This window comes from Eptesicus fuscus, chromosome 23, assembly GCF_027574615.1.
Source record: "Eptesicus fuscus isolate TK198812 chromosome 23, DD_ASM_mEF_20220401, whole genome shotgun sequence".
Taxonomy (NCBI): domain Eukaryota; kingdom Metazoa; phylum Chordata; class Mammalia; order Chiroptera; family Vespertilionidae; genus Eptesicus; species Eptesicus fuscus.
This window is the reverse complement of record NC_072495.1, coordinates 3,443,317-3,470,290: the sequence shown is the minus strand read 5'-3', so window position 1 is coordinate 3,470,290 and position 26,974 is coordinate 3,443,317. Positions and strand designations below refer to the sequence as shown.

At 55.7% G+C, this 26,974-nt stretch overlaps 2 protein-coding genes across 7 annotated transcripts; one reads left to right on the top strand and one right to left on the bottom strand.

The window, feature by feature from the left end:
- The first annotated feature begins 922 nt into the window (after positions 1–922).
- Positions 923–16,291, top strand: HNF1A (HNF1 homeobox A). 2 transcript variants are annotated; one of them, XM_008142794.3, is made up of 10 exons: positions 923–1,245; positions 7,743–7,942; positions 9,907–10,093; positions 10,492–10,733; positions 11,830–11,981; positions 12,064–12,265; positions 12,893–13,084; positions 14,366–14,481; positions 14,566–14,710; positions 16,164–16,291. In XM_008142794.3, exons 1-10 carry the CDS (start codon positions 923–925, stop codon positions 16,289–16,291), a joined length of 1,887 nt encoding a protein of 628 aa, XP_008141016.1. The 2 variants fall into 2 exon arrangements, with proteins under 2 accessions (XP_008141016.1, XP_054568611.1); XM_054712636.1 differs by lacking the exon at positions 12,893–13,084.
- Positions 16,292–17,510: 1,219 nt separating this feature from the next.
- C23H12orf43 (chromosome 23 C12orf43 homolog) lies at positions 17,511–26,608 on the bottom strand. 5 transcript variants are annotated; one of them, XM_008142795.3, is made up of 6 exons: positions 26,464–26,608; positions 24,269–24,311; positions 23,996–24,094; positions 20,167–20,240; positions 19,301–19,391; positions 17,511–18,819 (listed from the first exon to the last, which is right to left on the bottom strand). In XM_008142795.3, the coding sequence occupies exons 1-6, from the start codon at positions 26,606–26,608 to the stop codon at positions 18,468–18,470; spliced, it is 804 nt and encodes a 267-aa protein (XP_008141017.2). In that variant the 3' UTR covers positions 17,511–18,467. The 5 variants fall into 5 exon arrangements, with proteins under 5 accessions (XP_008141017.2, XP_008141018.2, XP_054568504.1 ...); XM_008142796.3 differs by having other exon boundaries at positions 17,511–18,816; XM_054712529.1 differs by having other exon boundaries at positions 26,395–26,607.
- Positions 26,609–26,974: the final 366 nt, after the last annotated feature.

Below are 26,974 nucleotides of genomic sequence, written 5' to 3'. Positions count from 1 at the left end.
AACTATTATTTTTCTTGATTACTGAATTTTTTTGGTTCCCCTTTAAAATATGTGCCTGAGTCAAGTGCCTGACTGGCTTCATCCTATTCCCACCCAAAAGTCTCGTCCCTCGTTAGCTACTCACCCTCTCAGAGCCCTGAGCCTCAGTTCCCTCCTCTGTGGAATGGGGATAATTCCTGTGCCTACTCACAGCTCACGGGGATACAGTGAAGCGATGGCGGGTGTTACAGACCTGGCCCCAGCCCTGGGACGCAGTAGACTTAAGTCACAGCTTTTCCTATGGGGAGGCCTGGTGTCGGGCCTGAGGGGGTAGGTCCAAAATGGCTGTGACCTTGCCCTGCCTTTGAGGAGAGCTGGCCCACCTGCTAAAACTCCCTGCTGCTCCTGTTTCTAAGACAAACCTGCTGCTTTGCGTTCCTGCCTCAGCCTGACCCCCTACAACCAGGTTCTGGCGGGGGAGGGGGGGGGGGGGTGGAGGGGGGGTGCCGATGCCGCTCAGCGAGGCCTCTGTGGCTCCCAGCACCTTCCACCCCAGCTCCCCGGGCCCCCGCCGCCTCCCCCACCCTCGGCTCTGCCCACTCCCCCGAGGCCATGGCTCACGGTCCCTCTGTGCGGCCATGAGGCCTGCACTCTGCAGGGCTGAAGTCCAAAGTTCAGTCCCTGCGCGAAGCGCACGGATAAATATGAACTTGGAGAATTTCCCCGGCTCCAATGTAAACAGAGCGGGCAGGGGCCCTGGTTCACGGGCCGCTGGGGCCAGGGTTGGGGGCTGGGGGCACCCACAGGACTTGGCGAGTGGGGTTTTGGGGGGCCGTGGGCGCAAGGAGCGTGGTTCGTGCCGCCGGCCGCCGGGCTAGCAAGCGGACAGCCCAGGCGCGGGGAGGCCGCGGGGGCCCGGCCGCGTGGCCGCGGCGGCGGAGCCATGGTCTCCAAGCTGAGCCAGCTGCAGGCCGAGCTGCTGGCCGCCCTGCTGGAGTCCGGCCTCAGCAAAGAGGCGCTGATCCAGGCCCTGGGGGAGCCGGGGCCCTACCTGCTGGCTGGAGACGGCTCCCTGGACAAGGGGGAGTCCTGCGGCGCTCGAGGGGAGCTGGCCGAGCTGCCCAACGGGCTGGGGGAGACGAGAGGCTCTGAGGATGAGACGGACGACGACGGGGAAGACTTCACGCCGCCCATCCTCAAGGAGCTGGAGAACCTCAGCCCCGAGGAGGCGGCCCATCAGAAGGCCGTGGTGGAGAGCCTGCTGCAGTAAGTCCCCCTGCCCTGCCCCGGCTCCCGGGCCCCGGAGCCCACCCTCAGCCCCGACGGCCCTGCCCCGGCCCCCGGGCCCCGGAGCCCACCCTCAGCCCCGACGGCCCTGCCCCGGCTCCCGGGCCCCAGAGCCCACCCTCAGCCCTGACGGCCCTGCCCAGGCCGAGTGCCGGCCGTCCCGTAGCCAGGTGTCGGGAAGGGGACAGGCCCAGGAGCTCAGGTCCTCCTCGGAGCCCGCGGCCCCAGGAGCCGCCTTCAGCCCGGGACTTGGGAAGCGCCGTGCCCAGGGGAGCCCAGGGGAGCCCGGGGGAGCCCGGGGTGGGGAAAACAGGAGACTTGATCACGGGCCTGAGAACAGAGGCCGTGGACTTTTAGCCCCCGCGGCTCTTTCCATGCCCCGAGCCCTAACGTCCCTGTCAGCATTCAGACGGCAAGCTCCGGCCCGGAAGCACCGCTGGGGAGGGCAGGCTGGGGCTTTGGGGGCGCCCCTGGTCGCCTGGGGACTCAGCACTCAGCCAGGTCCCTCTTACCTGAGGGAGAGGGAGCCGCAGGGCAGGAGCTCTCCTTCCCAGCACAGCCTCAGGCCTCCACCTCACCAGCAGGCGCCATCAGAGACCTCCCGCTGTGTACCCCGTCCACTGGCTGGCTCCCCGTCTCCCGGAGAACGGAGTGGGTCTGAGCCTGATGCCTCCCCTCTCCTCAGCAGAGCTGACTTGGTTACTTATTACCCACAGGCTTTATTATTTCTCTTTTGTTTTATAAATTTATAAATGGCAAAAGGCTCTGATAAGGCCTGTGATCATTAACTTGTAGGGATGGTGGCCTGGGAAGGCCTGGGCCAATGAACCTCCCACCCAGCGGGGGATGGGGGTGGGGAGCGCTGGGGTGGGGGTGGGGAAAGGGGGCAAGGGACCGCGAGAACTTCCCTTCCCAAAGCCTCCTTAGCCCCCATCCTAAGAGCCGGGCTCTGTGCTGAGGTTTCACATGTGATAATGTTGAGATTGAACCTGGGAGGAAGCTATGGATAAGTCTGCTTCTCAGATGAGGAAACTGAGGCCCAGAGAAGGGAAGTGGCTTGATTAAGGCCACCCAGCTGGGACTTCACACCCTTCTGTTAAGTGGGGGCCGGGCCAGCGGGGGGTGAGGAGGGGTTCTGAGGAAGAGTCCCAAGACACTCTCCAGGGGACCATCTCTTTCCTGTCCGAGGTCCTGATCCCAGTTTAGGGTGGGGGAGGGCTGGTCCCCGCCTGGGAGTCCTCAGGGTCGGCCGGCCGTGAGGGCCAGGGCGGGGGCAGGGGGGCAGATAGCCCCCTGACTTGGCAGGAAGTGGAGGGCAAAGGGCCCTGCTGGGCTGCAGGGGAGGGGCAAAGGGGCAGGCCAGGCCGGCCCAGGGTGAGGGCAGCTGGGCTGGGGCTGGGGCTGGGGCTGGGGCTGGGGCTGGGCCAGACCTGCTCAGGACCCCATGGGAATGGGGGCTTTCAGGTGGGAGTGGGAGACGGGGTGCCAAGGGCCTTCTTACCTGGCTGGGTGGGGCCTCTTGCTCAGCAGTCCCTTGGGTGGGTTGGTGGATGGGGGAGGCTTGATCCACAGCACTTGAGGGGGGAGCAGAGGTCAAAGTGCTCCCTGCGACCAGCCGAAGCCTGGAGGCTGAGGGAGAGAGGGGAGACGCTGAGAAAGAGGACGCAGGGGAGATGGGGGACCTGGAGGAGCCAGCTGAGCAGAGGAGTAGAGGAAAGGGCTGGGGAGAGTGAGGCGCCCCGAGCTGAGAGCTGAGCGGAGGCTGGAGTGCCCCCCGCCGCCCAGACTGGGTTTTCTTTAATGCTAACAGCATGCTATTTACTTTCCATTTAAATTTGAGATGTTGCTATAAATTATCAACCAGCTCCTTGTTCCTGCGGAGTTTATAACTAACTACCTGGGTTACTTATTGTTCAGGTAACAAAAGGGACCTGAAACCACCCTGAGGGGATAGAGTGGGGCCTGTGGTCTCAGGGCGCAGGAAGGAGAGGGGTGGGGGACCCCGATGAGGGCCTGGGTGGAGGATTTCCAGTGGAAGTCACTGCTCTGGAGAAGACAGTGGGTGGGAAGAGACAGGGTGGGTCCCGCGGCCCGGGTCTCCCAGGTGCCCTGTGCTTGAGGCCACCGCACATCTCCACCCTCAGTTCCCTGCGTGACCTTGGGCAAGTCTCTTCTTGGCCCTACCTGGACAGTGACTGGAATTCAAACACCTGGCCCTGATTTCCTGACCTCTTTCTGAGGGACTGCCTCCCTCACCCCCACCCCACCCCCGACTTTCCTCCAGTTACACGCACTCTGCTGATTCTCAGGGCCTTTGCACATGCTGCTCCTTCTGCCTGGAACCCTCTTTCCAGATCTTCCCATGGCCAATTCCTTCTCTTCCTTTTGCTCAAATGTCACCTCCTCAGGGAGGCCCTCCCTGACTGCCTCGTCTCAAGGTAGGCTCTATCCCAGTCCCTCTTCAACCACCTTCCTTTACTTTCTCCTGTCTCTTATCATTACTTTGTTTTCTATCTTCTGCCATGAACACAGAAGCTCTTCAAGCGCAGGGTTCCTGTGGCCTCGTTCAGCACTCTTACCCTTACTGTCCAGCCCACACAGCACGAATGAATGAGTGACCAGGATTCTGAGGCCCTGGGACACCTGCTGCTATGGCCGAGGGAGGAGCCTGTACCTGGGGCTCCTGCCTGGGTGACCTCCTGGGTCCTCCCTGTCCTTGAACAGCTCAAACCTCAACCTTGAAAGTCTCTGTCCTCTCTATTGGACAGTGCCAACGCACTGGGACCCAGGAATTCAGTGGCCAAGGTGGGATATCCCTGACGGCGGCCAGCCTGCCTGGGATCGAATCCCAGCTCCCCAACTCTAGCGCAGGCAGGTGATTTCACTTTTCTGAGCCCCCGTTTCCTCTACAAGGTGGAGATGACACGATAACATGGGGTGCGCATACGTGGTAATGGGCGTGGCTATTAGGAGTGGTCCCGTTTTACAGGTGAGCAAATGAAGGCTCAGAGAGGCCAAGTGACTTGCCCAAGGTCTCGCAAAGCAGTCCGGCCAGGACTTGGACCCGGGTCCTCCCAGCCACACACTCTGCACAGCACCCTCCAGGTTGCACGTCTGTCCGTGATACGTTTATCTCCCTCCTTACCCGCCCTAGGCATTCTGGCTGTTCAGCTTCACCATCAACTCACTTCCGTGCGCGCCTCAGAGATCGGCGGGGCTTACAGATGTGTTTGACTCCTTTCCTCCTCCTGTGAGGTATTTACTGTTAGCTCCATATTACAGTTGAGGAAACTGAGGCACACAACTTCCTAAGGAGGCTAAGCAACTTCCCAAGGCCCCCGGGAGAACAGGCACCGCTGAGATTCACACTGAGGTCGCAGGGCCCGCACGGGGACTCCGCTTCCCTCCACACCCTGGCCTTCAGGGTGGCCTCCCGCTGGACGCCCTGGAATCCCTGGGCCTCGGTCCCAGGACTACAGGATGCTGTTCCGTTCACTGAGCACTTACTGCGTGCCAGGCCCTGTAAGCGTTTCACTCCGCTTGGAGACTCATTCCGTTCTCCCAGGAGCCCCGAGGCAGGCGGGGGTTTGCCGTGTTAGAGGAGGCGTGGGCATGCACACCTCAGGGGCGAGGGTGCGGCGGTGGGACTGGAGCCCAGGCCGGCTTAACTTTGGAGCCTATGAGGGCGGAAGTGGGGATGCCTGGAGACTGGCGTCTTAGTTCTGAGTTGGAGAAACTGTCCTGAAGAGTCATGTCCTTGGAGACTGAGTGTATGGGGTGTGGCGGGGGGTGGGGGGCAGGAGGAGACAGAGAGAACAACAGAGAGACATAGAGACAGGAGAGGGAAGGAGACAGGGAGACACACACACACACACACACACACACACACACACACACACACACACGGAGTCAGCTGGACAGTGACAGTTAATCTTTCATTTGAGCCAGGAGAGGCCTTGTTGAGAGCAAGACTGAGCTCATTCTGGAGAAGAAAGGAAGAGAGAGGGGGAGGGGGGCGCGGGGAGGGGGGGAGGGAAGGGGGAGGGTTGCTCAGGAGGGTGATGACTGCAGTGGGGGAGGCGGGAGGCCATCCGCAGCCCAGCTCCGGAATCAGATAAGCATGTTTGCCATGGATCACACGCTGGACTTTGTACTGCCCTCCCTCCTAGCTGTGACTGGCACCCGGGAGTGGGGGAGGTGGACAGGAGAGGCGCCTGGGAGCTCCTGGGAGCAGGAGGGAGGAGCGTGGGGAGAGTCTGGGGGGTCTGGGCAAAGTGAAATACTCTGGAGTCCCTTTGACAAGTGAGGCTCACCTGTCTGAGCCTCGGTTTCCTCACCCGTAAGATGGACGTACAAGTAGTACTGACTTCCTAACCCAGTGGTCGGCCAACTCATTAGTCAACAGAGCCAAATATCAACAGGACAACGATTGACATTTCTTTTGAGAGCCACATTTTTTAAACTTAAACATCTTCTAACGCCACTTCTTCAAAATAGACTCACCCAGGCCGTGGTGTTTTGTGGAAGAGCCACACTCAAGGGGCCAAAGAGCCGCATGTGGCTCGCGAGCCGCAGTTTGCCGACCACGGTCCTAAGGCAGCTGTCAGATTTAGATGACCGGCTCTCGCCCAGCGCCTCGCTCGCAGCACAAACTCAAGAAACACTGGTCTCCCGGCTGCTCCCGTTCCCTCCTGCCTCTGCCCCTGGGCGCTGCAGGCAGAGGGCCAAAGCTGGTGCGAGGCTCTGCGTGCCCGCGGCGCAGAGGGCATTGCCAGGGGACAGGCCGGCTGGTCCTCTGAGGACAGCGAGAAGGGCTGGGGGAGAGGCAGTGGGGGTGTTTGCGTTTAATTTTTTAGAATTCAGTGTTAAATAGTATATGTGCATGTGTCGGGTGTTATATAACATGTTACATAATTTTAAAAGTGTGGACCAGGAACGAAAACCTGCCCCCTCCCCGTCCTCAGCACTCCATTCCCCCGAGGCACCGTGTCTCCAGTTCCTCCTGTGACCTTCCGCTGTGTCATGCAGACACAAATGTGTAGAAATCTCTCATCCCATTAAATGTTCCGCGGAAGCAGCCCAGCAAACCTACCAGACAAACGGCTCCACCTGGCGCTCACCGAGCGTGCCCAGCGGGTGTCCGCAGGCGCCGACCCGAGGCCCCGCAATTTCGTTAATCAGCACCCTCTGTGGTGGTTTCCAGTCTTCTGCTGTGGCCAAGCCACATGGTGACGAATCGCCTCCTATGCATGCCATTTGCCACATGTGCCCATGCCAGCAGCCTCCAATTCTAGAATAAACTGCTGAGCGAGGGCGTGAGAACACGGGCTCTGGGCCCCGCAGCCCTGGGTTCCAATCCCAGTCTGTCTCGGCTCTGGGGTCGGAGCTGCTCTTCTCTGACACGTATTTGGAACGGAGGCTCGGGACAGGGCGAAGGGAGACGGCTGGGCCGGAGCAGGGCAGGGAGAGAGAACACACACAGCAGAGGCGATCTGACCCCTTCCTTTCCTCAGTGACCAGGGGACAGAAATACGGACCACAGGTGGCCTCAGGTCCCCAGTCTCCAGGGAGAGAATCTCAGCCCCAAGAGGAGGATTCTGGTGCCCAGACATGCACATTTTCTTACAGGTCCTCCGCCTCTGGCCCCTGCCCCTGCCCCTGAGGCTGTGGAGACCCAGCGCCTGCCCGGGTGCTGGGGGAGCAGCTGGACCGCCGCCTGGGGTAGTGCAGGTTACAGGAGGCACTGCCCTCTGTGATGTTTCCCTGAGAGCCTCAGTGTCTCTGCTGGGCTGGCCCGTGACCTTGGGCAAGAGATGCAAGTGACTCAAGTACACTTAGCCTCAGTGGCCCGGGCTGTAAAGTGAGAGAATCCCATTTCTCTTCTTGTTTTCAGACCTAATTTTTCCCCTAGTAGGTCTCACTCATCCACCCATCCATCTACCTACCCACCCACTATCCGCCCATCCACCCACCCACCCATCCACTCATTCATTCGTGGTGAGTCCATGCATTCACCAGGGGCACAACGGATGTCAGGCCTGTGGGAGCTGGAAACCAGCCAGTCCCTGCCCTCAGGGCGTTGACAGTCTCTCCGTGGATAAGGCCCAGCCACAAACGACAGTGCCAGGTGGGAGAGGGCGCTTTAGAGGAGTCACAGGTGAGGCCCCTCCCCAGCAGGCTTGTGCGCCCCAGGGGAGCCGCCCATATGTCCGTGGCCATGTGTCTGTCACCATTTCTAAACTGGCACCTGCTCTGTGTCTGTGGGGCTGGCTGGGCCTGTGACATGTTTCTCCCGTGGCTGCGTGTTGCATGTCCCTTCCCCCGTCTGTGTCAGGGTCCCTGTGTCCTGGCGTGAGTCACCTCCCTGCCCCCGAGTCAGGGTCTGCTTTCATCCACAATCCCACCCTCAGTGTGGGCAGGGATCCTCGCACCCGGACCCCCCCACTGAGCGGGCCCTGCCCTTGTTCCCCTCCCAGGGAGGACCCGTGGCGCGTGGCGAAGATGGTCAAGTCCTACCTGCAGCAGCACAACATCCCGCAGCGGGAGGTGGTCGACACCACCGGCCTCAACCAGTCGCACCTGTCCCAGCACCTCAACAAGGGCACCCCCATGAAGACGCAGAAGCGCGCCGCCCTGTACACCTGGTACGTCCGCAAGCAGCGAGAGGTGGCTCAGCGTAAGTAACAACCCCGCAGCCCTGTCTTCCTGGCAGGCCCCGGCTCTCTGCAGCTCGAGGGGGGCGGGGGGGGGGGTGTGCTGGGAGCTTCCCCACCCCGTTTCTCAGACAGGCAGCTCAGGGAGGGTCAGCGGGACCCATCCAGCGTTTATTTCTATTCTGCGCGAGGCACTGTGGGAGAGGGAAGTCGGGCTGGTCCTGGGCGTCCAATGATGGATGAGCTGGGCCTGCCTCCCAGAGCAGTTGGCGGGAAGGAGAGAGGCCGTGTGATGTGCTGAGACGTGCTCTGTAGCACAGCGAGAACAGCGCAGCTGTAGGTCACAGCCCCCGAGTGTGCCGGCCGGGGCAGTGCTGCCCGGACTCTATTTCCAAGTGTTGAGCTGGCGGCAGCGGGGAGAGAAATCTATTCTTCCGCAGGGAGGCAGGGCACAGGCGGGCTCACACTAGCAGTGTGGCCTTTAGACTCGGTCTTAAAGTGCGAGTTGAATTTTGACCCAGGGAGAAGGGCGTTTCGGGCAGAAGGAACAGCATGTGTAAAGGCTCAGAGGCGAGGCAGGTGCTCAGGGAGTCCTCCCCTGCAAACCTGGGAAGACCTGAGCGCACCACCTTCAGGGAGGGAGGACTTCCCACTCAGGCCTCGTCCCCCACCAGATCCCAGGTGCATGTTCACACTTTTGAGCCTGTCAATGTATAAAGTAATTTCTAATATTTCTTTTCATTAATTATCCAGCTTTTTAAAATATATATCTTTTAATTGACTTTAGAGAGGAAGGGAGAGGGAGAGAGAGATAGAAACATCAGTGATGAGAGAGAATCATTGATCGGCTGCCTCCTGCACGCCCCCTACTAGGGATCGAGCCTGCAACCCAGGCATGTGCCCTTGGCCAGAATCAAACCTGGGACCCTTCAGTCCGAAGGCCAAAGCTCTATCCACCCAGCCAAACCGGCTAGGGCAATCATCCAGCTTTTTAAAAGACAATGCACACTTAGTTAAGAAGAAAAAATACAAGAAAGACTTTACAATAAAAATTAGATGTCCTTGTCCGAAAGCAGTCCCAGTCTTGCAAACCCCGTTCTGGAGTAACTTTAGGCCCATGCTAGCCATATCCACAGATGCCTGGCTCAGAGCCTCCCTTCCTCCCGCTCATAGAACGCCCGGCACCTGTCGGTCCCAAGCCCTTGGTGGCCTGCTCAGGGATACGCTGACGGACTCGTTTCCATTAAAGTGAAACCAGTCGACAAGGCTGGTGGGTCTTTTCTCTCCTGGCGAACAATGCACTTTAGGCTTTGGAATGCATCCCAGGCTGGAATGTTGAGCATAGCTCAGAATCTACTCAGGAGACATGCTTCCATTTTCTATTCGGCTCTGTGCAACCTTAGAGAAATATTTATTTATTTTTATTTTTAAAATATATTTTATTGATTTTTTACAGAGAGGACAGGAGAGGGATAGAGGGTTAGAAACATTGATGAGAGAGAAACATCGATCAGCAGCCTCCTGAACACTCCCCACTGGGGATGTGCCCGCAACCAAGGTACATGCCCTTGACCTGGAATCGAACCTGGGACCCTTGAGTCCGCAGGCCGACGCTCTAGCCACTGAGCCAAACCGGTCAGGGCCTTAGAGAAATATTTAGTTCCCTGAACTTCACCTGTAAAATGGGATGGCATATGTGTCAAATGTGAACAAATGCTGATGCTTACCTGGAGCCTAGTGAGATCAGAGCTTGGCTCAGTAGAAAAGTGTGCAGGGGTTGATTAGTGATGCCTGCCTTGGACACGGGTTAAGAACATGGTGGCACGTGTGCTGTGCATCTGTCCTCACTGGATTAGAGGATTTCCAAGCTCTAGCTGTAAGCTGCTCTGACTCGGCCCCTGGGAATGAGAAAGCATCAGGAGTGTGGTCAGCAGCTGAGGCGGGGAAGGCGGGAGTGGCTGGTGCTCACAGCTGCCTCTGCCTGCAGAGTTCACCCACGCTGGGCAGGGGGGGCTGATCGAGGAGCCCACGGGAGATGAGCTGCCGACCAAGAAGGGACGGAGGAACCGTTTCAAATGGGGCCCAGCATCCCAGCAGATCCTGTTCCAGGCCTATGAGAGGCAGAAGAACCCCAGCAAGGAGGAGCGAGAGGCGCTGGTGGAGGAGTGCAACAGGTAGGAGGGCGGCGGGCAGCGGGGCTGGTTTGGTCTGGGCAGCGCAAGGCTGGGGAAGGGGAGGTGGCTCTGGGTCCTGAGGGAGGCTCCCCCGTCTCAACTCGGGCTCAGGGTCTGAAACCTAGCTCTATTTCTGACACACACACACCCCAATCCAAGCAGTTTTGGGTGGGTACGCATCTCATTCATCCTCACTACCACCCGATGGTTATTGTGCTCCCTCTATGGTTAGAGACCCTGAGGGGCTAAGTCACACAGTCACAGAGCAGAAGTGGGGCTGCAGCCCAGGCACTAGCCTCGAACACTCAGGTAGAGCCCTGCTTCTCAGAACTCCTCCAGCCCCCAGGACAGGGCTCCTCGGTGCCCGGGCTGGAGGCTCACGGTGGCTATTCCTGCAGGGCCGAGTGCATCCAGAGAGGGGTGTCACCCTCACAGGCACAGGGGCTGGGCTCCAACCTTGTCACCGAGGTGCGTGTCTACAACTGGTTTGCCAATCGGCGCAAGGAAGAAGCCTTTCGGCACAAGCTGGCCATGGACACATACAGCGGGCCGCCGCCGGGGCCAGGCCCGGGCCCTGCACTGCCCGCCCACAGCTCCCCTGGCCTGCCCCCATCTGCCCTCTCCCCCAGTAAGGTCCACGGTGAGTGCTATGTGGGCAGGGGGATTGGGACAGTGGGTGGAGGGAAAAGGGGGGAGGTGGGAGATTGGAGAGCACTATCCCAGTGGCAAAAGTTACCCAAACCTCTTAGCGCTTCAGTTTGGTTCCACTCCACTTTACACTGAGTGGCCAGATTATTATGATCTCTGAACACATAATATTCTGGCCACTCAGTGTATATCCTATATAATAAAAGGCTAATATGCAAATTGTCCCCTCGACCAGGAGTTCGACCAGCAGGCAGGCTGGCCAACCGCCCATGTCCTCTCCCCCTGGCCAGGCTGGCCGGACCCCACCCATGCATGAATTCATGCACCAGGCCTCTAATATATATATATATATATAAAGACATACACACACACACACACACACACACACATACACACTGAGTGGCCAGATTATTATGCATTCAGAGATCATAATAATCTGGCCACTCAGTATATTTACACTATTCTATCCACTCTATTACTCTCCACTCCACTCAAATCCATTCACTCTGAGTTGGGTTCAATTCAATTCATTCATTTCAGATCAAATAAACTCAATTCATTTCAGGTCAATTCTACTGTTTATTATAATCCAATTTGTTCATTTAGATTTGGTGCTGTTTAATCCAACCCAATTGCCAATCAACTCAATTTAATTAATATAATTCAAGGAAATTCAGTTAATGGCTCAGTTCGATTCAATCCAAATCAATTTGATTCAATTCAATTAAACTCAAGCTCAATGTATTTCAGGTTCAATTCAACTAGATTCAGTTTCATTAAACTAATTCCAATTATTTCTGTTCAGCTCAGTTTGCTGCAGTCCATTAGCTTCAGTTCGGTTCGGCTCGGTGGTTTTATTGAGCACCTACTGCCGGTCGGTAAAGCCTGGGCAGGGGCATGGAGCTAATGAGATGCAGCCCTGTGTTCAGGAGTTAGAAGCAGGCAGCACAGAGCCTGGGAGGAGGCGGACATGCCAGCCGTTTGCTGGCTGCATAAAGAAAGATGGGGCGAGTGGCCTGAGCAAGCCAACGAGGCCCCTGGAGGGCAGGAAAGTGGGGTGCTGAGGCTGCACACTGCTCCCACTCCAGGTGTGCGCTATGGACAGCCTGCAACCAGTGAGGGGGCGGACGTGCCCTCCAGCAGCGGCAGTTCCTTGGTGACAGTGTCCACACCCTTGCACCAAGTGTCCCCCACAGGCCTGGAGCCCAGTCACAGCCTGCTGAGCACTGAAGCCAAGCTGGTGAGTGTCCCCCCCGGCCCGCCCCAGGTGGGTAAGACCCTCCAACCCCATCTTCCTCACTCAGCTTGGTTTCCCCTCCAAGGTCTCAGCAACTGGGGGTCCTCTGCCCCCGGTCAGCACCCTGACAGCACTGCACAGCTTGGAGCAGACATCCCCAGGCCTCAGCCAGCAGCCCCAGAACCTCATCATGGCCTCGCTCCCCGGGGTCATGACCATCGGGCCCGGGGAGCCTGCCTCCCTGGGCTCTCCGTTCACCAACACGGGCGCCTCCACTCTGGTCATTGGTAAGCTGGCGGGCGGGGCACCGAGCCCGAGAGCCTCTGGGGCCGTGCGCTCGCTCACGCATCACTCACCGCCTGCTCTGCGCCGGCGCCGCACTGTGCACTGGTGATACACACGTAAACCAGACAGGCCCAGCCTCAGCGGCTCAGGTGGGGAGCGGACGTAAACAATGCATAAGCCACATGGTGCCTCCTGAGACCAAACGGCTGAGGGGAAGACGGAGCAGCAGGAGGGGACCCACGTGTTCCAGGCTTTAGGCTTTTCTTTAAAGCGCGGAGGACTTCACTGACAGGAACTATTATGGACGCTCAATAGTATATGAGGCAGATGGGAGCTGATGGGAGAGGAACGCAGAACGAAGCCCAGGGCCTTGACTGCATGGAACCCAGGGCTCCAGGGAACCCATTGGACCCACCTCCTGCCCATATAATGAGCCAGAGGCTCAGAGAAGGGGGGTGACTTGCCAGGGCCACGAGTTAGTGACAGGTCCTAGGGCAAAGGGATTTCCTGTCCGCCTCCCCTCCTCCCCCAGCCCACTGGCTCTGGGAGGCAGGGGGGATGGTGCCCCAGGGGGCCCGGGGAGGCAGTGGACGTGGTGGCCTGGCTGACTCCTGCCCCTCCCGCTCCAGGTTTGGCCTCCACACAGGCGCAGAGTGTGCCCGTCATCAACAGCATGGGCAGCAGCCTGGCCACCCTGCAGCCTGTGCAGTTCTCCCAGCCGCTGCACCCTTCCTACCAGCAGCCACTCATGTCTCCTGTGCAGAGCCACATGGCCCAGAACCCCTTCATGGCCACCATGGCGCAGCTGCAGAGCCCCCACGGTGAGCACGGGGGGGGGGGGGGGAGGGGGGGGGAGGGAAGCCTCGCAGATACTGTGGCCTGTGTGTGTGGGTACAAGTGTGAGTGCTTGTGATGGAGGGGGCTCAGGTGAGTGTCTGTGGCCAGAACGTGTTTCCATGTGTGAATACGTGGCCATGTGTGTGCCGTGTGAGTGGAAACACACCTAGGAGTTCATCGGTATTTGAGGGGTATGCCCACGTGTGGGAACACAGGCCAGAGTCTTTCTCTAAACCCTTGGGCCATGTGTATTTCAGAATGAACTATTTTCAGATTTTCCAAGGTTAATACAGGGACCATACCATAGATTACAGAGCTCTCCCAGCAGCGTGTGGGGTTAACACTGTCACCAAGCCCTACAATTTCTGCAGCAAAAAGCAGAATTTCACCAAGTAGATTAATAAAGACTTAAATAGCCCTGGCTGGTTTGGCTCAGAGGATAAAGCGTCAGCCTGTGGACTGAAGGGTCCAGGTTCAATTCCAGCCAAGGGCACATGCTCGGGGTGTGGGCTCGATCCCCAGTAGGGGGCGTGCAGGAAGCAGATCAATTATTCTCATCATTGATGTTTCTTTCTCTCTTTCCCTCTCCCTTTCTCTCTGAAATCAATAAAAATACGTTTCAAAAGTAATAATAAAAACAGACTTAAATAACCTCACCTCAGGCTCAGGTCAGATCCTGCCACCAAAGTGCCAACCTTACGAATTGGGCCTTGGGGTAGAGGGCTTGGGCCTGTGCGGATCCCTGTGTGATCTGACTGAGGGCATGCAGTTATGTATGTGGTGGCTATGGCTTTATCTGTCAAGGGGAGAAGATGAGTTTTCTACTGTGTCTGTGGGGGTGGCTAGGAGGTGAAACTGGGTTACGTTCGGAGGCATCCTGGCCATGGAGATATGCTGCCCTCGCCCTGCTGCCCCTTGTGCACAGGGGCAGGCCTTCCCCTCTGAGGCCTGTTTAGCCTCCTGTTCCCTTTCACACCTGTTGTCTCCAGGTGACGGGTGGAGCTGGGTGTGGGATCCCGGCCTTTCCCGGCTTCTCTCTGCAGGGGCTGAGCAGGCCCCTGTAGTTGGGGAGGGGGTCCAAACCCTCTATCTGGAGCTCCATTTTGGAAATCAGCCATGCGTCTCCACCCACTGCCCCATCAGGCCATTTCCCAGGCCTCACACCCACTTCCCCAGAGCATCCAGCCCTGAGCCCTCCTGGGAGGGGCCAGCCCTGCCCAGGGTGCCACGTCTGAACCCTCTTCTGTCTCCTCCCTCCTGGCCAGCCCTTTACAGCCACAAGCCTGAGGTGGCCCAGTACACCCACACGGGCCTGCAGACCATGCTCATCACCGACACCACCAACCTGAGCGCCCTGGCCAGCCTCACACCCACCAAGCAGGTAAGGCCCAGGGCTGCCCTGCACCCGCCTCGGGCCCCTCCTCAGAGAACGCCCTGAGGCTCAGAAGGCGGCTCTGTTCTCCAGGTCTTCATCTCAGACACCGAGGCCTCCAGCGAGTCTGGGCTTCACACGCCAGCATCTCAGGCCACCACCATCCACATCCCCAGCCAGGACCCTGCGGGCATCCAGCACCTGCAGCCTTCCCACAGGCTCAGCGCCAGCCCCCCCGGTGAGCGCCTTTCCCTGCTGGGTGTGTGAACAGGGGTGGGAACGACCGGCCGCAGGCTGGGTAAGGCCCGTGCAATCATTTGGCCTGGCCCTGCCAAGGCACTAGGCGTGAGTTAAACATCTGACCAAGTATAGCAGGCTAATTTTTAAGTTGTTAATTGTGTGTGGCCCACAAATGTTATATCCAAACGGCCCTGGGCACAAAAACGGTTCCCCACCCCTGATGGGGCAAACTGTGAGTTGGGGGTAATGAGGCAGATTTTGGAGGGCACCCTGTGCTCCCCTGAAGTGAGCCAAGAGGGGTGTGAAATCACAGAAAAATGAGCACATCTTACAGAATCGTATCTCATTGACTGGGTTGAGGGAAAAAGACAAAGTCGTGGGAAGAGGAAACCGCTGGTTGTGGCCAGAAGTGGCCCCTGATGTGTGGGTTTGGTTCAGGGTTTAGCATTCTTTGAATCATTGCCAACTTTTAAAAATTAGGGGTTTTCACACAAAAATCCAGATTTCTGAAATCTCTGGGGAAATTGGAAGGACTCACGTTTCCACATAGCTAGAGAGTGTGGGCTCAGGCCACCATGTCCCACTGCACCCATTTATTTCCATCCCCCCAAGATCCAAGTCTGCACCCTACAAGGTCATGGTGAAGAGCAGGCACTTTAGAGTCCGGGTGCTGGGCCCGGAGGCCTGGGCGGCCACCTGCTAATGTGCAACTTGGGGCAAGGTGTTGCCCCTTTCCGAGCCCCGGTGGCTGCAGGGAGGGCTTCACCGTGAGGATCGGTCATTTTACAGGTGAGAGGCAGACACTCAAGGAGGTGAGGGACTTGGCCTTGCCTCTGACAGCTACTAGGTGGCAGCGCCAGGACTTGAACCCAGGTCCAAACTCAAAGCCCATTCTCTTACCATGGGAATCTGTTGGGCTTCTCCCAAGCCAGAACCAACAGGATACATACATATTTAAGGAACTGGCTCACGTGACTGTGGAACTGGCAAGTCCGAAAGCTGTTGGGCAGCTTGGCAATGCAGGCGGAGTTGATGCCGCCGTCTGGAGGTAGAAACCCTTCTCTGGGAACTCGGCTTTGCTCTAAGGCCGTCACCTGACGGGATGAGGCCCACCCACAGTACTGAGGGACATCTTGGCTGAAGTCAGCTGACTAGGTGTTAAGCGCATCTACAAAACACCTTCACAGCAACACTCTGACTAGTCTTGGGGTCAATGACCGGACACTCCAGCCTAGCCACGCTGACACATAACATTAACCACCTCACCACGTCACCAGCGCTTCTCTAACATTCCCACTAAAATGTTGAGGCCACTCCCTGGGTGGCCCCAGAGTCTGCTGGGGGTTAATAAGACAAGGTCCCACCTCCTCCACCCCCAGTGCCTCCAGGGATGAGTGGGAGGGGTCAGGATAAGCTTGGCGGGCAGCCAGCAGCTTCCTTTGCCTCTGCAGTGTCCTCCAGCAGCCTGGTGTTGTACCAGAGCTCCGAATCCACCAATGGCCACAGCCACCTGCTGCCATCCAACCACAGCGTCATCGAGACCTTCATCTCCACGCAGATGGCCTCTTCTTCCCAGTAACCATGGCAACCACCTCCCAGGGGCTGGCACCTGAAGCCTGCACAGCGACTTGGGGGGTGACCAGGGCATGAGCCTTCAAACACCTGCTACTACGGAGCTGCAGTGTCAGAGAGGGAGGGCTCTCAGGTGCCCCAACCCGAGGACTGCTTCAGTGCACCAGGGGGGACTGTGGAGCTGGGAGCGGAGCCTGCTCCTGGCAGGACAGGAGGGCCTGTCCCTGCTGCTCCTGGTAAATCTTGTCACTTAGAAAAGAAGGGGACAGACTCTGGACCCTGGTACGGCCAGCCTGGGCCTCGGGAGAGCCCCAGCACTCCAACAGGAGCTGCAGTCCCTTCTCAGGATCCAGCCTGCGCAGCTGTGCCTCACTGGGCTCTGAGGCCTTAGACCATCCTGTCACCTAGGCCCTGTCCAGGCCACTCCACCCTGCCCCCTTCCTGCTATTAACCCACAGGCCATTGTTCCCACCCAGCCCCACTCACATAGCATTCCGAGGGGCTAATCTGCCGAGGCCTGGAGCTCAGACGCCCAAGCCCTCGAGGAAGCGAACCTCGAGGAAGCGAACGGCGAAGGCATCAGGGCTCTCAGCTTCCCTCTCCCTGGACCCTGTGACCTCTTTTCCTGGGACACTTGTTCCCGAGCATCATGCCTTCTGATGCCAGCCTGGTATCTTGCCTCTGCTGAAAAGCCCCCCTCAAGGCTAGCAAGTGTCCTCGCTCCTGTGGGAGCCTGCGACTCTGTGCCTGGTGCTAAGTCCTGGGGCAGCAGCTCCTCTGGCCTCTGGGGCCCTGCAGACCCTTCCCTGGTTTGGAGGAGAAGCTGCTGAGCTCAGAAGGCAGCAGGCCTGAGCAGCTGGCAGAACAGAGGTGCCCAGAGGGAGAGGAGAGAGACGAGACCAGCAGAGAGGAGTCACCTGTGTGGACAAGACTGAGGCCTGAGGCCTGGAAGCCTGGGGCCTGAGGGACGAGGCAGATGCAGCCCCGAAGAGCCCGAGTACCACCCGAGGAACAAGGTGCTGTGTCACTGGGGCTCCTGCGACCTCCCCTGAGGCTGCTGCGAGAACCGGGCCCTTTAGACCAGCGGTCGCCAACCTTTCGGACCTCACAGACCACTAGTGGTCCATGGGCCACCAGTTGGTGACCGCTGCGCTGACCACCTCCATCCTGGGACCATGAAGAGCCGCATCCCCTGCAGCTGGCAGCCAGCTAAGGACGAGCCTGTACATTATTTAACTTTTAATAAACGAGGAACATACTGGAAACTTCTTGCTTGTCCTCCATTGCCCAGATGGGGTTGGGCAGGCAGAGGGAGGTGGAGGTGGGCCAGGGGCTGGAGGAGAGATGGGTCCAGCACACACAGACTCTCAGGGGCCACCTGTCGTTCTTGCTCCGCTGAATCTACACGACACTGCCAGAATTTTACCTTCACCTTGGCCTTCTGCTCCTTGAATAGGCCTCGTGCCCGAAGCCCAGTCCACCAGGCCCGTGACACTTCCGTAAGCCTGCAGCCGGGCAGGGACCTCCTGTGTGGTGCCGATTTAAAATGTCTCATCAGGATTCAGCACTGCTGGAGGCAGCACCCAATCACTTAGTTACGTGCTGGGTCTGACCCTTAATTTTCGATAATCTGGTTGGGATATGATCGTGTGTGGTATGTTCACAATTGTAGAGAAAGTTCTGGAAATGAGGGGGGGAATCTCTCCTTTTTCAGACAATGTTATATCCAGTCTACATGGCATAGGGGAGAAGCACAGACTCCTTGGGCCCTGACACCTCAGGGACCTCTTCCCTCATTTTCTTCAGACTGTCCCCCACACCAGGCTGAGGAGTGGTGGGTCTCCCTTCACGCACCTCCTCCGGCAGCCGGGGGGAGATGGGAGCGTCGCCGCTTGGTTATCAGCCTTGATGAACTGGAAGGCTCCTTCCTCCCGAGACCAGGGAACGTTCTGGTACCACAGGTCTGCCCGGCCCCAGTGGGAGCACGGGAGGGCAGGCCTTACTTAGGCTTCTCACTCGACAACCAAGGCTTTGCCCCGACTCTTGGGCAAGCCCCAGTCATGGGCAGAGTCTGGACTTGCCAGCCAAGTCCCTGAACGTGGAGAGGGAGGCAGCGCCTGGAAATGCCTCGTCCGAGTGGGCACCTCATCCCTGGGACTAGCTGGGCCCCGCCCTGCACCTGGTCAGTGTGCAGGCGCGGCTGCTGCGCTCTTCGATGGAGGGAATGGGGAAGCCTCAATGGCCTTCTTGGCCTTTTTCTTCCTTTTCTTCTTTTTGGTTCCGAGTGACACAAGGTCTCCGTTGAGCTTGGCTGACGCCTCTTCCTGCTTCCCGACCGTGGCCGTGCCTGTGATGGTGGTGGCGGGGGTCAAGTCCGTGCTGGCCTCCTTCTTGGCTTTCTTTTTCAACTTCCTTTTCTTCTTCTTTGCTTCTTTTTCCACCTGGACAGGACCATGGATGGCGGACTCCTGCAGAATGGCAGAGGCTGACACAGCTGCCTCCTGGCACCGCTGCCACTCATCACTGTCCTCACTGCTGCAGGGAGAGGGCAGTCTGGGTCAGCTGGGGTTGGGACTGAGCCCCAAAGCTGCCCCAGAAAGCACCCAAGGGGGGTGGGTGGCAGGTAGAGAACTCAGGCACTCGGGCATGAGGCAGACCTGGGTTCCAATACTGCTTTCCGCTTCCTAGCTATGTGATCTCATTAAATAACCTCTGACCCTCAGTGTCTTCATCTATAAAATGGGGATCTTCACTGAGCCCAGGCCTCACTAGGATGTCCAAGGAGTGAGGCGTCTGGCACAACATGGGTGCTCAAAAAGCAGTAACCCTCCAGAGTCAGCCCCCCCCACCACCCCGAGTGTCCTCCCCCTCCCACGGAGGGTACTATTTCTCGAGCTGCCTGACAGGGCTCCTTCTTGGCCGGGACCGCACCGATCTGCCTGGCTATCCTAAGACACTGGCCAACACGGAAAATGGGCAAACCCGAGGGGACTTGGGAGAGGGTGAGCGACCTCACCTGGAGCGGGAAGGCAGTCGCTTTCGGCGGGGCTGGGGAGCAGCTTTCTTCTCAGGGCCTTCGGGGACGGAGGTGAAGAAAAGGCGGAAGCCTAAAACCCACAGGGGCAGAGTCAGCACTGCCAGGGCCCACCTCTCCTCCCAGGCGCCCAGGGTGCCCTGCCTCTGCCCTCAGGGAGCGCCCAGTCCAGAGGCAAAGACCCAGGAGTCGCTCCTGTCTAACCACAAAATGACGCCACGTGCGTGGAGGGGCACGCTGACGACGCTGGAGCCAGGGGATGGGGTGCTGAGGTGTGCCAGCTGCCAAGCAGGCCAGCACGCCCTCAGCGGCTTTTGGGAGTCAGTTGAGCCTCCTGCCTAAGGCAGCTTCCAAAGTAGCAATGAGCCTGACACGGGACAGACACACTCAGACGGGAGAGGCTGGGCAGTGTGGTGGTGGGAGCTCTGCTCAGGGTTAGACAGACGTGGTCACCTCAGGCAAGTGCCTTCATTCCTGAGAGCCTCAGCCACCCTTACAGTTCCCCTGGTAAATGGGGGTATCATACCTGCCTCAGAGCAGGCTGCACGGATGACAGAGGGTAATAAACCAATACTATTTCCTAGCTCCAGACACACAGTAGATGCTTACTAAGTGACAGTTGATATTAACAGTACTAGAGGCCTGGTGCACGAAATTCATGCACAGGTAGGGTCCCTAGGCCTGGCTGGTGATCAGGGCTGATCGGGGCCTTCCTTCATTCCACGCCGCTCCCTGGTGGTCAGCGCACGTCATAGCGAGTAATGGACCTCCCGGTCTCCTGGTCGAACTCCCAAGGGGACACTTTGCACATTAGCCTTTATATAGAGAGACAGAAGATGACTACTCACCATCATCCTCCGGGGTGGCTTTCTGTGCCTCAGCCTTTGTTGGTTCCTTCACAGCTTCTGAGATGGTAATGGAGCTAAGGGAAGAGGAGATGGTTGATTTAGGATAAAATTTTGGGTACCAACAAAATCTTTTCCAAAAAATTAACACCATTTTTTTTAAGTGTAGGGGATGGGGCATGCAGTTTTAAATGCAAAAGCAGACAGCACACTGGCCTGAAGAACGCTAACACCCACAGCTATAACTGCTGAGCAGCTCCTGCCAGCTCAAACTGCAGGGCTTCATTTGTTTAAACCCCACTTTATCCCAGAAAACGCAGAGGATTTTTAAGATACTCATAGTACAACAAAATAAATACAATTTCAAATAGGAATAAGAGAAAATAAACGCCGGAGAGACAGAAATAGCCAAAGCGTAGTGAAGAAGTCCTATAACACTTGCTTTTTGTTGTTGTCTTTTTCAATTTTAATTTAAAAATTTTTTTGAGATAACTGTAGATTGATAAGCAGTTCCAAGAAATAATACAGAGCGATTCCATATACTCTTTCACTTATTTTTGTGTGTTAATCCTCACCAGAGGATATTTTTTCCATTGATTTTTAGAGAAAGTGGAAGGGAGGGGGAGAAAAGAGGAGAAAGGAGGAGAGAGGAAGAGAGAGAAAGAGAGGGAGGGAAGGAGGGAGGGAGGGAGGCAAGGAGGGAGAGAGGGAGGGAAGGAAACATCAACGGGAGAGAGTCACATTGATTGGCTGCCTCCTGCACAAGCCCTGACCAGGGCTGGGGATAGAACCTGTAACCCAGGTATGTGCACTTGACCAGGAATCAAAACCATGACCCTTCAGTGCTCAGTCTGGTACACTAACCACTTACCAACACTGGCCAGGGCAAGATTCCATATACTCTTCATCCAGTTTCTCCCTATGGTAACATTGTGCGTAACTGCAGTTCAATATCACAACCAAGAAACGGACACTGATACAATCCATTGGCCCTACTGAGACTTCAGAGACCTGGGTTTTGAATCCTGGCCTTGTCACTTACTAGTTGTGTCCCTTTTGGCGAGTGACTTCATCTCTCTGAGCCTGTTACCCATCTGTACACTGGGAGCCCCCCGCCTTGGGATTGCCACAGGAGCAAATGAGATCATGGATATCAAGCCCTTAGCACAGAGCCTGGCCACAAGCAGCAGCTCGGTGAATGGTACCTATGATGACCATTACTGTCATCATGATAAGCAGTAAGTTTCACAGGCCCTCTAACAAAAATAAACCCTCTCTCCAGAGCACAGAGCAGGGAGAGCTGCGAGACCAGGACGCCGGTCTCTGGTGAAGGCTGACAGAGGTCACTGTGCACTCCGGAGAGCAATGCTCTCAGCACTGTCCTCTCAGCAGACAGCAGCGTGCCGGTGCTTTCTCCCAACTGCCTTCCGCACATCCAAAGGCATCCATCCCCGGAACTCAGCTGGGAAGAGGAACTGGAGACAATGCCACCCATGCCTGACTGACCCGGTATCTCAACAAAATGGTTCGATGTTGGTCCCTTGGAATACGTGGCAATGTCTGCAGACATTTCTGGTTGTCATAACTGCTGGGGGGAATGCTACCAGGACCTAGTGGGTGGAGGCCAGGCATAACCACCCTACAATGCACAGGACAGTCCCACAACCAAGAATCACCCAGGCCAAAGGTCAATACTGCCAAGGCTGAGAAACCCTGATCTCGCACAAGGAAAAACAAACACTCCGCAGGGAACATCCTGACGCTGTTTGACCAGCACCCTGCTGGGTTTCCCCAGGGCTTTCCGTAGCGCCAGGTGGGCCTTGAACACCCTGAAGCCAAACAGCACAAAGAAATCCTGCTTCCACGGCTGAAGTGCCAACTGACCTTCCTAACACCTTTCCCACATTCTCGAGTTTGGGACTGCCCTGTTTCATGGTGGTTCAGATTGCTGAGTTGTGGTCCAACATTCTGTCTTGGAAGAGCAGTTGCTTACACTTGGGGAGGGCTCACTTGTCCTTTTTGGTACTTACTTCAAAGTGAAGGACTCTTGCCATAACCCAGTGGTCGGCAAACCGCGGCTTGCGAGCCACATGCGGCTCTGTGGCCCCTTGAGTGTGGCTCTTCACAAAATACCACGGCCTGGGCAAGTCTATTTTGAAGAAGTGGCGTTAGAAGAAGTTTAAGTTTAAAAAATTTGGCTCTCAAAAGAAATTTCAATCGTTGTACTGTTGATATTTGGTTCTGTTGACTAATGAGTTTGCCGACCACTGCCATAACCGGTTTGGCTCAGTAGATAGAGCATCGGCCTATGGATTGAAGGGTCCCAGGTTTGGTTCCGGTCAAGGGCATGTACCTTGTGGGGCACATCCCCAGTGGGGGGGGGGAGGGGTGCAGGAGGCAGCAGATCGATGTTTCTCTTTCATCGATGTTTCTAACTCTCTATCCCTCCCCCTTCCTCTCTGTAAAAAATCGATAAAATACATTAAAAAAAAAAGAATAAAAATTCCTTTCTTAAAAAAAAAAAAGTGAAGGACTCTGGCTTAACATCTTCACCTCCCTTTCAAAACCTGCTGTCAATCAGGAATGGATCTAGACCAGCACATCCAGAAACATGTCCCATGTTACATTATCAGTCGTCCACAAAAGGAAGGCACTGTAGCCCAATGAGTCTAGAAACTCCTGGGCTGAACAAAGTTACACAGGTCGGTTTACTGCAAGGGCACACGGAAGTATGCAGGCTCCAGTGTTTCTCAACTTCTTTGTGGTTAGACCCTTTTTTTCTAGTCACACTTTGGACTAGTATTCCTTGGTACCTATTTTAGAAATGCTGACCTAGATCTTTATAAATTACTAGAGGCCTGGTGCACGAAATTCATGCACGGGTGGGGTCCCTAGGCCTGGCTGGCGATCAGGGCCTATTGGGGCCGTCTTGCCCAGGCCTAATTGGGGCCAAGCCAGCTGGGGCCTGCCAGCTTCTGGCCGGGGCCTACCAACTGCCAGACGGGACAGGGGGAGGGACCACAGGAGGTTGGCTGGCCGTGGTGGGTGTGGGAGCGCACTGACGACCAGGGGGCAGCTCCTGCATTGACCGTCTGCCCCCTGGTGGTCAGTGCGCATCATAACGACTGGCCAACAGGTTGTTCGGGCTTAATGGTTGTTTACACTTTTACTGATATTCTCAAATGTAAGAAAGAGAACTGGCGCAGTGCCTGACATACAGAAAGGGCCCACACAGTAATTCTGTCTGTCCCTTGCGCTTTTGTGAATGGGCTCTTGCTTCTGCGGTGCCTCTTATCCCATGGGAGCAGGACAACACAGAGCTTAAGAACAAGGCCTTTGGCCCGGGCTGGTCTGGCTCAGTAGACAGAGTGTCAGCCTGCGGACTGAAAGGTCCCAGGTTTAATTCCGTTCAAGGGCACATGCTGGGTTACGGGCTCGATCCCCAGTAGGGGATATACAAGAGGTAGCCAATCAATGATTCTCTCTCATCATTGATGTTTCTCTCTCTCTCTCTCTCTCTCCCCTCCTTCCTCTCTGAAATCATTAAAAATATATTTAAAAAAAAAAAAAGCAAACACACCTGGGTTTGAGTCCCAGATCTGCTCCTTCCTCTCTGTGACTCCAGCAAATGCTGCTTCTCACAAAGAGCCTCTGTCTCCTCATCTAGAGAATGACAGGACCTGCGTGGCCAGGTGGTTCTGAATGCAATGAGGTGACGTATGCCACATGCTTGCCACAGGGACGACTTGTACACGGTGAGCTCCCAGCCAATATGAGCCCTTACCGTTCCTATGATTGAGGGTGGGGGAAGAGAAGGTTTGCTTTTGGTTACCTGTCCAGCAGGTCTCCCAGCTTCTTGGCTACGTAGGCTCGGAATTCGGGGGTGGTCTGAAGCTCATTGCCATCTTGTTCGTGCTCATCCACCTTATGCCTACAACACACACAGAGGACCTCACTTTCTGCCAGCTCAGAAGCTGCCCCCATGAGGGCAGGGACTACATGTGTCTCGTTCACCCTGTTATCCCATGACTTAACCCACACTGACATACAGCAGGGAAATATTTGTTAAATGAATGTATGAACCTGAACCCAAAGTGTGCAGTACCTGAGGCTCGGCTGGGTAGTTGGCAACTGATTATTTGCAGCATCTGTGGAAATAATGAAAATTGAGGTATTTATAGAGGAAATGACAATAACATATCCATTGTATGCCACGCATGATTTTAAGTGATTTACATGTATAACTCATTGACTCTTCCCAACAATCCCATTACAGGGGTCACCATTATCTCCACTTGGCAGATGACACAAAACCCCCACAATTATTGATATTTCTATATACACATATATACAATTAAATAATAAGTATGGAGAAAGAAAATAAATCAGGAGAGGGCGGTAAGGAGCCTACCCATGGGAAGTGCAGTGTGGCAGGACAGCAAGAAAGGAGAAGCAGGCAGGGAATAGATTACAAAAGGGCTTATAAGTCCTTTTAAACAAAAGCAGGGGTTTTATTTTTACTTTATTTATTTTTACTCCTCACCCGAGGATATTTTTCCATTGATTTTTAGAGAGAATGGAAGGGAGGGAGAGATGCAGAGATAAACACATCAACTGGTAGAGGCAGAGGCATGTGCCCTTGACTGAAATTGAACCCGAGACCCTTCAGTCCACAGGCCGACCCTCTATCCTGGGTTTGTCCCTTTGAGCCAAACCAGCTAAGGCAAAAGCAGGGGTTTTATTTAATTTATTTTAAAATATATTTTTATTGATTTCAGAGAGGAAGGGAGAGGGAGAGATAGAAACATCAATGATGAAAGAGAATCACTGATCAGCTGCCTCCTGCATGCCCCCACTGGGGATCAAGCCCAAAACCTGGGTATGTGCCCTAACCGGGAATCGAACCATGACCTCCTGGTTTACCAGTATAGGTCAACGCTTAACCACTGAGCCATGCCAGCTGGGCAAAAGTAGGTTTTAAACCATGCTTTACCGTGGCCTGCTCTGGCAGTCTGTATAGGTTGGATCCCTTCTCAGAATAATGTTTTAAATGAATAAAATAAAACACATAGGCCCTAGCTGGTTTGACTCAGTGGATAGAGCCTTGGCCTGGGAACTGAAGGGTCCCAGGTTCAATTCTGGCCAAGGGCACATGCCCAGGTTGCTGGCTACATTCTCAATAGGGGGTGTGCAGGAGGCAGCCAATCAATGATTCTCTCTCATCACTGATGTTTCTCTCTCTCTCTCTCCCCTCTCTCTTTCTCTCTGAAATCAATAAAAATATATTTAAAAACACACACACACATAGGATTACAAAACACACACAATTATGTTGAAATTCAGTTACCATAATAGTAAAATACCAATCCTGGCATACTAATATGTGTGCTTCCTTTTTAATGCATTAAACAAGATCTAGAGATTCTTTTAAAAATATGTATTTTTTTAATTGATTTCAGAGAGGGGAGAGATAGAAAAATCAGTGATGAGAGAGAATCATTGATCGGCTGCCTCCAGCATGCCCCCTACTGGGAATCGAGTCTGCAAACCCCCATGTGCCCTGACCTGGAATTGAACTGTGACCTCCGGGTTCATAGGTGGAAGGAAGATCAACCACTGAGCCACACCAGCTGGGCTAGAGGTTCTTTAGCTCTAAGGTCTAAAAATTATTGTAACTTTAAAGTAGGAATGAATGTAAATTATTTTTTCCAACATTTATCTGCAAAGATTGTAATGGGATATGAAAATCTGTGACTTTTGACAGGGCAAAGTAACAGGTATTGTCAAAGCTACTTGTGGCTTGTTGCTCACAGGAAAGAAAGACGGGAAGGGATGCTAAATTTCAGAGAGGTTAACGAAAGTGAAGATGAAATGTCTTCCCCATTCCAAACCCATGTCCCTCTGGATCATGATGAGGCGCCCCTATGATGAGTTTTGGACTTATTCCCGCGACACTAGGGAGTCAGGTCAGAGTAAGCATTGGACACAGCTCTCCGGCGGCCCCAGGGTGTGAAAATGGGTTGCGGGCGGAGGAAGGGTGGACGCGAGAATCCAGACAGCGGGCTGTCGCAGTCATTTCGGAGAGGTGGCGGGCTCCCAGTGTGACGCCCAAGGGAGCCGAGTCAAGAGGCATTCAGGTGCCTCGGTTTCCCTGAATGGGATAATGAAACAACCCACATCCAGTCCCTGAGCTCTCTCGGGAAAGAAGTGGAGTCCCCGCGGTCTCCTCACCATCCATCCTCTCAGCCGCCGGGGAAGACCCTACGCCCCTCGGCCAGACTGCTCGAACACAGTCCCTACCGGCTCTTTTCTTCTCCGGGCCTTTCGGGCGCTGCTCCAAGCCCCAGGCCGGCAACGCCGCCTCGCGGCACCGCGCCAGCTCCTCGGCATCACTGCTGCCGCTGCTGCTCTCCGTATCGCTCATGGAACCTCTGGGCGCCGTCATCTTGAACCACCGCAAAGGGTTGTGGGAGCGCCTCCAATAGGGTTACCTCGCCACGACCCCACTGGAGAGCGGAGAAGTGCAGGGCATTGTGGGGATTGTAGTTCTCAGACGCAGGCCGCCGATGGCCATTGATTTCTCGTGGGAGTTTCCACAAAGACTTTAGAAGTGCCAAAGAAATCAACTGCTCCATCCTTTAATTGATGAAGAAAATGAGACATACAGAGAGGGAAAATTGCCTAAGGTCATACAGGAGTTAATGACAAAACCAGGGTTAATCCCCAGGTTTTGATTAAATTTAGTTTCAATATTATTCATTTATTCCAGGAATTCTGAAATCCACCTGAGAATCAAAAACAACTGAGAAAA

Coding starts and splice junctions, on each gene's coding strand:
- HNF1A (XM_008142794.3), top strand. CDS start 923: ATGGTCTCCAAGCTGAGCCAGCTGCAGGCCGAGCTGCTGGCCGCCCTG. Junction 1,246..7,742: donor GTGGTGGAGAGCCTGCTGCA/GTAAGTCCCCCT, acceptor TTCCCCTCCCAG/GGAGGACCCGTGGCGCGTGG. Junction 7,943..9,906: donor GCAGCGAGAGGTGGCTCAGC/GTAAGTAACAAC, acceptor CTCTGCCTGCAG/AGTTCACCCACGCTGGGCAG.
- C23H12orf43 (XM_054712529.1), bottom strand. CDS start 26,587: ATGAGCGATACGGAGAGCAGCAGCGGCAGCAGTGATGCCGAGGAGCTG. Junction 24,095..24,268: donor ACTACCCAGCCGAGCCTCAG/GTACTGCACACT, acceptor TGTGTGTTGTAG/GCATAAGGTGGATGAGCACG. Junction 20,241..23,995: donor CTGGGAGACCTGCTGGACAG/GTAACCAAAAGC, acceptor CTCTTCCCTTAG/CTCCATTACCATCTCAGAAG.